General features: G+C 39.4%; 1 protein-coding gene across 1 annotated transcript; it reads right to left on the bottom strand.

Moving 5' to 3' along the window:
- Positions 1–765: 765 nt before the first annotated feature.
- Positions 766–9,980, bottom strand: LOC129756560 (fibrillin-1-like). Its single transcript, XM_055753466.1, has 3 exons — positions 9,883–9,980; positions 1,461–5,868; positions 766–1,391 (listed from the first exon to the last, which is right to left on the bottom strand). Exons 1-3 carry the CDS (start codon positions 9,883–9,885, stop codon positions 1,219–1,221), a joined length of 4,584 nt encoding a protein of 1,527 aa, XP_055609441.1. The 5' UTR covers positions 9,886–9,980; the 3' UTR covers positions 766–1,218.
- Positions 9,981–10,468: the final 488 nt, after the last annotated feature.

Here is a 10,468-nt window from a genome sequence, read left to right as displayed (position 1 = left end):
AAGAAAAACAATTATTAGTTAAGAATAAAGTCTTTTCCTGTAAATTGTGTTTCGCTAAATCGTGTTGGTGTTGTTATTTTTGCGCGTTGAAATCACGAGAAACTGCTCAACAAAGGAAACCTATCGTCAACCGATGACGATGCTATGAACGTTCCCCCCTGCTGTATGCCATCACATAACTGGAATTCGGAACAAAATCCGCGGATGTCCACCGGAAGGAAATAAGACCCAAGGTACCCCCCGAACAATATGTTTTTTCCTCTGTTCTCAATAGCAAATGATAACGTTGGTCTTAGGCTTATGCCTGCTCAACGTTTTACTTTTTTTTATTTAACAGTCTCTAGAAAGACACCATCTTAAAACTTGGCCATGGACTTATTCCGACTCAGTTCAATAAATGTTTGTTTGTCTTGGACCAAACCCGACTAAACTTTTTATTTTTTGCAATTTGACCATGGCTTTTCCGGATTCAAGTTCGTTTCTGAGCTTTGACTCGCCAAATAAACTTACACATGACATTGTCTTTCCACATTCATTTCTCTAGTGGAAGCCGCCATTTTCTTTAGTGCGTCATGAGTCGAACTCTACTGCACTTCCTCCATTGAGGTACATTTTCAATTCATAGAAACTTTGCCACTAAAGAACTAAAAAAAACTTATTTTTACAACTTACCTCAACCAATATTTCTTTTCCCGAAGTTCCTAAGTTTCACTGGCAAAGGATCGCCAATATGGTGTTTCGGATTAACAACTTATAATACAAGCATTCTTGTACACACATCTTTATTCGCGTCTCGTCAACTTGTAACTCATCTTACACTCTAAAACTGTTTCCACTGTTCTAATCATTAGAGTCCACGCTTAATCTAGAATACCACATACTGGACGAGCAAGACAAAAGAACGGGTCTTCTTACTCGCCTCAAATACAGCCCTTATAGGTTGCCTCCAAAAACGATCTCTTATCTACCAGAGCACCTTCAGAGGTCTCAAGAAGATGTCCTGTTTTCAGTGCAACATTCAAACAAATGCTTCCAGCGAATTAACAAAAGGAAAAGAAATAAAATACCTATTTGATTGACAAATTCTTTAGTGAATATTTGTTAACGGAGACGCTATTCAAGATATTGTGAACACATTTTCAGGACAAACTTTATTTAAAAGCTTAACAAAGCAAATTCAAAGCTTAACGTCCAAGTGTAATTTTTGCAGCCTTTGGTTTAGTTCGTACAAAAAGCTCCACGACATCCGTCCTCTCTGGAGCAACCTTGATCCGGTTTCGGAACTTCTGAACAGAAGTCGTCTACATCGATGAGGTTGCAATCGCTGCCACAATCGTAGGTGTAGCAAGTCTTCGAGCAGGAATAATCACCGTTAGTGCATTCTGTGCAGTCTGAAAGTTAGAAAATAAAATCTTTGTTATCAGAACATTCGTACAATCGAAAAGGTATTTGAATGTCACCAGTATCATCATCGTCATCTTCGTTCTCATTCGCGTAGTCTGATGATTCCGTTTGGACTGCCATCACTAGGATGTTTTCGGCTGCGTCGTAATCGGTTTTTCTAAGCTTAAGATTGATGTATCCGTCCTCCTCCGGGCAGTACCGAGAGCGAACGTTGTTGAATTCCTTCTGTTGACAATCCCACTCCCCGTAGGCCGCTGATGTGCAAATCTTCGGTGAATAGACGGTACAGGTGAATATCTGACCATGGTGCTCCTCGATCACTTCTTTTTTAACTTCACTGAAATGAGATTCATTCTGAACTACTGAATGCGATTGGGATGATGCGCTAGAGTGTTCCATGGAGCTGGACCATTCGGTGTGCGGCAATACTGAATGCGATTGGGATGATGCGCTGGAGTATTCCATGGAGCTGGACCATCCGGTGTGCGGCGTTACTACATTAACATGAGCAGCAACGTTATTATCGTAAAAGCCACTGTTGTACTGAGATTGGGATGATTCGCCTTCGTAGTTGACGGAACCGGACCAGGTTTGAGGCACGACTTCTACATTAATGTGGGAAGCCCCGTTACCTTCGAAAAATGTATCGAAAATGTCTCCAGTTTTGTGGGATTCGGTTTTCAAGATTGTTTGAGAGTTGGAAATAGATGCAGAACCAGTTTCGAAGGTCGATAGAGAGTTAGAAGACGAAAATTCGAATGGCCGAACTGGTGGTTGAACGTTGATTGCAGGTGGAGCTGTACAAACAGTTTTAACACAAGCTCCGTTTTCAAGAGAGAACCCTGCCTGACAAGATGGTGACGTTTGAAGAATTTTAACGCAAGATGTTATCTGTAATGTGAAACCAGGAGGACAAACGTATTCTGTAGTCTGTCGTTCCATAATACATCTTCCATTTTGAAATTTGAAATTTTCAGGACAACGAGCATTTGTCGAGACTACTCTCAAACACATTGCATTGGAATATTTGAAATCAATCGGACAGCTAGGAACGTCAACGACGCAATAGTTATTCTGCCTTTTCGCGTTGTTACGGCAGGTGGGATTGTTATAAGCTTTCTGAACGCATCTATTCTCGGAGACTTCGAACCCAGCAGGGCAGTTTGGCCCTGGAGCAACACAGTTGCCATTGAGCAGAGTTCCTGACACACAAGAGATTGGTGCAAATTGTTGTTTCACGCATCTGCCATTCGAAAAACGATACTCCGTGGGGCATCCCGGATTTCTCACACATCGATTCTCGGTCATAACAGTACCCTCTGGGCAGAAGGGCATCCGGTAGGTATGTTGAACGCACCAATTATTTTCGGTTTTGAATCCAGGCTCACACGTGACTTGTCCAACAACGCACATATTGTCTCGCAGTGAAGATCCAGCAGGACACGACACGATCTCTGTCACTTCTCTCACACATTGCATGTTTTCAATCCTGAAGCCCGGTGGACATGTCAAACGGTTAGAGATGCAGCGATTGTACTCGATGTAAAATCCATCACTTGGGCATTGAGTGGGAACCCTATCTAGACGGGTACACATTCCGGATATCATTTGGAATCCGAGGTCGCATTTGGAAGGCATCACGCAGGTATCATGCTGCAAACGACTGTTCAAAGGGCATATAATCGGTTTCCGTTGAATTCTGATACAGACGCCGTCGATATGTTCAAAACCTCGATCGCAAGTTGGACCAGGAAGAACGCAATAGTTATCAATTTGTCTCGTTTCCGGTGGACATTTCGCTGACTTTTGTTCCATTTTAATACAGAATGAATTCGAATAGCGGAAACCTTCATCGCATTTGAACGTCGTCACGCAATAGTCGTCGCGAACAATGTAACCAGCAGGGCAACGGGTAACGTCGTACTCCGCTCGATAGCATTTATTATCTCGGAGTTCCAACCCTCCATGACATTTTGCCTGAGTTACACAGAATTTCCGTAACTTGTAGCTTCCCATAGGGCATGTAGACGCTAGTTCTACAATTTTGACACACTTTCCATTCATAAGTCGATATCCAGAGTCACATTCAGGGTTTTTGAAGATGCATCGATTGTTTTGCAAAAAAAATCCTGAACGGCAATTTACCGGCATCGTTTCCTGTCGAATGCAGCGTCCATTTTCCATCGTCGAACCCTGTGGGCAGCTCATCGAATACGTGTAGACACATTCGTTGTTCTGCATAAGGTAACCTGCGGGGCACTGCATTGTGGTGGTGTAGCTCCTAGTACACATACCATTGGTCATTTCGTAGCCACCGGGGCACATCGCTGGTTGGCTTGAGGTTTGAGCTTGAGTTACAGGTAAACTCACCTGAGGTACACTTATCTGACCACATGCAGAGCCACAAGTGGATTGCAGATTGCACGATCCACAGTTGGATTGCAGATTGCACGATCCACAAGATTGCTGATTACAATTCCAATTATATGGACAGGGCTGTCCAATACCGCAAGAAGATGTGCAAGGTGATGGCATTGGCATTGGAGGTAACGCTGGCATCGAGGCAAGACTCACCGTTATGCACATACCGTTTTGATAGACCCCTCCAGCTGGACAAGTAGGAGAGATCGTCTCATAGACGAGACATTCACCATTTGCAAAGGTAGCTCCCAGTGGACAGGTGGGAGTTGTCTTTTTTAAACACTGTCCATTGTAGTACTCTGCATCAGCAGGGCACGTGGGATGCGTGTCATACAAGCGTACACACATATTGTTACGTAGCTCGAAACCCGCGATACAATCAAATTCTTTGCTAATACAGAACCCTTCTTCATATGATGAATTCTTTGGACAACTGATAAGACTAGACACTCTCTGTCGACAAAATCCTTCCTCCATAACGTAACCCGATTCGCATACTGGTTGAGCAAGGCAAAGTCCTCGTCTCAATGTAAAACCGTTGGGACATTCAGGTTGAGCTTCAACTTCTTTTACACATTGTGAATCTTTGAGAGTGAATCCGGGCTGACAACGGACGTTCTGAAGCCTACAGTATCCGTCTTTGAAATTAGAATTTGAAGGACACACCGGTGCTCTTCGTTCATTTTTCAAACACATTCCACCAGAAAGTGTGTCACCAAAATCGCATTTAGGCTCAGATTGAACGCATAATCTATTAACCAGTCTACTTCCAATGGGACAACGTTCCTCACTACGTTCCTCCAGTATGCATTCGCCATTCTTCATAGAGAAACCTGTTCCACAATTCTCCGGTTGTCGAACACATTCTCCATTACGCAAGACAAAGCCATACTCACATATCGCAGCTTTTCTCTCGTATTTGACGCACTCTCCGGTACGTTGATCGTATTCATAACCGGAATCACAGAGTGGGCGATCTATAACGCACAGACTTCCATCCAAACGAGTTCCCGGAGGGCAAGTGACTGGCTGCCTTTCTATTTTGACGCAAATTCCATTGCGCATTTCGTACCCGATTGAGCATGTGATTTCACGAACCACACACATGTTGTTCTTTTGCGTGCTTCCAATGGGACATCTTGGTTGATTTCGAATCGTTTGAACGCACTGTCCAGCACTGACGTTGAAGCCGGATGGACATGTTGGCTCCGTCACCACACAATAGTTATTCACCAGAATAGAGGATGAATCACACTGAACCGGTGTTGTATGCTCGAGGACACATTGCCCATTATACTGCTGATAGTTTGGTGGACACCTGGGTTGTGGGAAAAGACAAACTCCATCACCGAATGTCGTTCCAGCCGGGCAGGTTAACGGCCTCTCACTAATACGCTCGCAACGTCCGTACTGATCCATCGTGAACTGGTCAGGACATTCTGCATCAACAACACACTCATCTAATCGCAAATTTCCCTGATTACATCGAGCCGGTTCCCGATCGTAACGAATACACTTATCCTGGCTTATCTCATGGTTTGAGGGACAAATCAAGGAAGCCGTACTAAGTACAGTTTTGACTTTCCGCTCAGCATTTTGAACATCTCGTCGAATGCACCGATTGCCGTTGAAGGTGTATCCCGATTCGCACGTTACCGGGCTGCTTGTTTTATTGCAGACATTAAGTTCGGTGACTGCACGATGACACATTCCATTGGTCAAAACGTATCCCGGCGGGCAAACAGTTTGCCCCACACATGTATTTCCGGTCAAACTATAACCCGCTGGGCAGTACGTTTGCCGAACTATACAACGGTTGTTCTCCAATACGCTCCCGGGTGGACAAACTATCTGTGGCGCTTGGGCACATGGTGAATATGAACCAATCTGATAGGGACATGCTCCAATCTGACGACTTGTTCGATTTTTATTGGCTACATCTTGGCTGAGATGATCCTCTGGTTCGATGCTTTCTGGAGCGAGCTCTTCTCCAGAAATCTGCACTAGAATTAGGCACAACGCTATCGCAGCTGTGCGTATCACCTGAAATAAAATGCGGAAGAATAAAATGAAAAGAAACGCGAAATTTGTTTCTTGATTTTTTGGAAATTTGTCGAGGCTATAAAAAAAGAATCGAGGTTACCAAGTTCAAGTTCTGTTGATAAACTTAGATTTTTTTGTTAGTTCAATTCCACTGGAAGCATGCCGAGCTAACGATTTGTTGGCACGTTATGTTTTTGAAACACTAACGGATTTGGCAAAGCTCAATATCATTTAATATTCTTTATGGATTCCATCGGTTTAAGGGTTGAACCTTTTTCTGCAAAACAAGAGTGTTTAATTTTAATTTAAAAATTTAATTCTAAATTAAATTTTTTTTTGGTGATGTTGATAAAAGGATAAAAATCGGATAGAATCCTATTGAATTTTGATATTTGAGACTGAATTTCTATCAACAAGTGAGAATATTTTCAAAATCAGTAGGCCAAAAGTGCCAATCGTTGTCCCCAAACCCATCGTTGCACAGACTGACTTAAATTGTCAATGTTTCAGTTGTTTTCCAACTTTTTCTCGAAAATAATACTGAATAATGTAATTCGGAATGTTTTCTGTTGAAATGAGGATTTTGAGATATTTTCTGCTGTTAAATGTGTATTTTAAGACTGTTTAAATTTTTCTTGTTTTTGTGCGGTTTTTGTGCTAATTGTTAACCAAAAGCCTAGCATTCTTTCTACGGAAAATAAGGTTTTACGCCTGAACAAAATATTTTTCGTATCAGTTCTCTTTACGAAACGTTTGTTGGACAATTTTAACACCATGACTTTGAAAAAAATTATGATCCATACTTAACCCGAAAAACTGTCGGATCGTGCAACTGTTGGTCCGCTCGGTCTCCTCCTGCCCCATTGTTGTACATAAGCCCACTGCAAAATTTGTTTGGAAATTTCAAATTCAAAAATTCGTATACCTCCAATAACGTTGTTTGATTGTTCTTACAGCCAAAAATAGCAATAAAAATTTTGGAAGCGATTGATTAAGTCCTGAATTATAACAACGTGTTTTGTACGGAAAAATCCTAATTTTCATTCAAAAACCATCAGAGATGTACAGAAAGTTCAATAAAACATAATTTGGAATTTTTGAATATTTCTTTCATTTAATGTGAACAAAAACTAAACCTAAATTGTACTCCAGAAATAAAACAAAAAAATCAAAATAAATAATTTTTTTTTTTTTAATTTAGTGTTTTGGCAGCTCATTTGAAAGCTTGATAGGGTAAATGTACCCGACTTTGGCATCTAAGGCATTGTTTACCCTTTTTTCGACATTCATACCTTTCTGTTGAGTGCACCACATAACATCCTTTAAAGAATTTACTTGCTAACTTGCTTAGAGTTCAACAAAAATATGTTTTCTCTATGAAACTTTTATTAATGCGAGCAAAATGCATGCAAAGTACTCACTGCGGTGCTCCAATTACTTGGCCGCCGTACCAATTGCTTGCCGTTTCGATGATCCGATTCTTGACCACCAGCAAAGTGCGATAAATCTTTACCAACAATGCTCGATTGATAGTTAGCAGAATCGTTGGCTATTCTGAATATAAGGCTACTGACAGAATGACGTCAGCTGAGCGTAAAGTTCTATTAGACGATGGAACACCGGGCGCCACTCATACAACAAAAAGGCTTTTGAAAACATTGATGAAATTTGGTCGAAAAGGAAGCACAAAATAAGCTTTCATTTCAAAAAGTCGGAAGTCCAGAAATTCCGCAATGCGATTGCGACACATAACCCTTCACTACCAAACAAATGTCTTCATATTGTGGAGTTTGTCTTCATAAAGCAAGAAATTGAAAAATTACTGAATGGTATTTAAAAATTTTGCCCTTTTGAATTTGTTAGCTGAGATTATGAGCTTCTAGCAAGAGCCATCTCGAATGCCTGGGTTGTTGCGCAGTGGTTTGACAAATATTTTAAGGAATAATTGGAAAGCAAACGATATTGTCCTGAACTTCAAACTTCTGTTTCCATGAAAAAAATTAGAACAAAATTCCAAAAAATTAAATCTGAGTAGGTATATGGTTCCCAAGCAATAGAAAACGATTCCAAAACTCAATTTATTATGTATTTCATATACTAAAGTCATCGCCATCGATCTTACAATTTTTATATAAGAAAAACATCTTAAGTCTTGTGAGATGCTTAATTTAACTTAGTTTTTTTTTTTAATATTTCGAACCACTGTGTTCTGTAGGAGACCACGTGGCTTTTGCTCGGAAGACTGCAATGCAAATGCTGTTCGCACGCATACCAATGTACCTTCGATTCATGGTTCGCAAATAGCGATTTTTGCATTTAAAATGCTTGGATATGACTTTTAGTTAGTCGAATCACTTATGTTCTCCAACTTATTTCGAAGCTTAAGTTGATAGCAACGGTCTTGTCATACAACCCAATTAGTATGAAAACATTTGTGCATAGCTTTAAATGAACTTTTAGGGAAAACATCAGCCCAAAATTACCTCTTTAATGAACAAGTATTTTTTCCAGCTTCCAACACTGGTGGTGTATTTCGATTGAAGTTGCATGCCAAGAAAAGGAACAAAATTAGTTTTAAATTTTTATTCAAAACCTAAATAAATATTCACTCTTTTTTTTGCCGAGTTTAACTGTAAGCATGAGTATTTATTGCAAATTTTTCAAATGAATGTCCGCGTTTGAAATCGCATGTGAATTTAACAGTTGCACTAGAAAGGTGAGTTCATCTGATTTTCATACGGTGATTTCCAACATAATTTCCTCGGATGCAAATCGAAAAAAATAAACTTCTTCATTAAAGTACAAACAATCAAAAAATTAGGTATGCACAGATTTGAAACAAATTATTCTCTTCGCAATAAAAATATAATCAAAATTTTTTAGGCTCAATTTGGACCTTAAAAACATGAAAAGACATGTTGGCATGCATGAAATGATTGAAAGCTCCAGAAAGCAAATCCTGCAATTTTAAAATGGATTCCGATTTTTTTTTTTAAATTTTGAACTGGTAATAACTTTTTTCATGAAATACTTTGCTTCTTCTCATGTTGGGAAAAAATGAAGCTTGAAACGCTATCCCGTAGAAGGAAGTTCCTGCAATGTTTATTCACATTCGACTTACTGAGCGGCAATATTGAAAACAACGATCTCCTGGATTGCATAAATTTGTATGCTCCTACACGCTCGCTGAGGAACCAAATGCTTCTTTGGATTCCATCTCATCGAACCACGTATGGCTACTACAACCCAATAGACACATGTAACCGTTATATTAATAAGTGTGTTAGAATTTTTGATTTTGGTATGTCTAAGCAATCATTTAGAAATAGGTTAAGCCATCTCTTAGAACAATAAGTCTGTGTTAAACAATATTTTTTCGCAGACTAATAAATAAATAAATAAATAAATAAAAACTACACGTGTGATAAATGCTATTCTAGACACTCAAACCGACGGCTTTGTGTTTTTTTTTTTCTAGATATAGGGTCCGAACTTTCCAATTGTGCATTGAACGGTTTATATGGAAGACCCCCCCCCCCCCCCACGAAATAAAATTTGCCTGTGCAACTATTAGGCACAGACAAGCTGTTTTAAATGATTTTTTTTAATTTTTATGACACTTTTTTCAAACACTTGAACTTTTGGATCATGTTGACCAATCCTGTATGAGTGCAATCGATAAAAAATCGCGGGAATTTGGATGAAATGACTAAAATACAGCATAAAAACCAAAATCATCTGCTTAGCTGTGCAACGATTGGCAAATCACCCTAGTAGAATTGTGTACCTGAGAAAAGATTTCAAAGGTTGGGCTTCATTCCCGAGTTTAGATTGTATCTCTTGAATCATTGAAATAATAAATTTAAAGGAGAACAATTCGCTTAGCAGTTTTGGACCCTCATGGATGGGGTTTATACCCCAACCGACCCTCCCTCCCCATCGTTCCTACGGCAATGCACTATTCTACTGTTCGTGTTTAAATCAATTCAATTCAATCAATTACTTTAAACTTACCATTTTTTGACAAAATGTATTACACACTATTAAGGTATACGTGAAGATGAACTATTTAGAGCCAAACAAGTTAATACCACGTTATTGTCTCACAACAGCGCCCAGAAGACTAAATTAAGGATCTTTCAAGACGACAATTTTATAGACGGTTATTAGGTACTATTATCAGTAAAACTTCCTCGAAGTAGTAACCGTTTCACGTTTTCTTTTCGTGTTTTTTTTGCAGCAAATTATTTTCGGCATTTTTAATCAAGCTTCGCCGTTGCTGGTTTTGGTTACTTTTTTTTATTTTAACGAGTAATAAACTCAAAAAAAAAAAGAAACGGCAGATGATCAGAATATAATTCACCTGTACAACATTTATTGTTTCATCAATATTTTATTTCTTCTTGCTACCACTTACATTATGCTATTTTGAGTCTTGACAATCTCCAACGCCTTTCGGAAAAAATCGTCACATCCGTCAGGATTGTGAAAATTTAATTTCAGATTGGTCGAACGGAGAATTTATGATTTTCAAACATTTTTAAATTATTTGAATATTAAAAAGCACCAATTTTTTACCTATGACACTAAAAGGGATTGT

The sequence above is a fragment of the Uranotaenia lowii genome, chromosome 3 (assembly GCF_029784155.1).
Source record: "Uranotaenia lowii strain MFRU-FL chromosome 3, ASM2978415v1, whole genome shotgun sequence".
In the NCBI taxonomy this organism is placed as follows: Eukaryota; Metazoa; Arthropoda; class Insecta; order Diptera; family Culicidae; genus Uranotaenia; species Uranotaenia lowii.
This window is presented reverse-complemented; position numbering and strand designations above follow the sequence as displayed.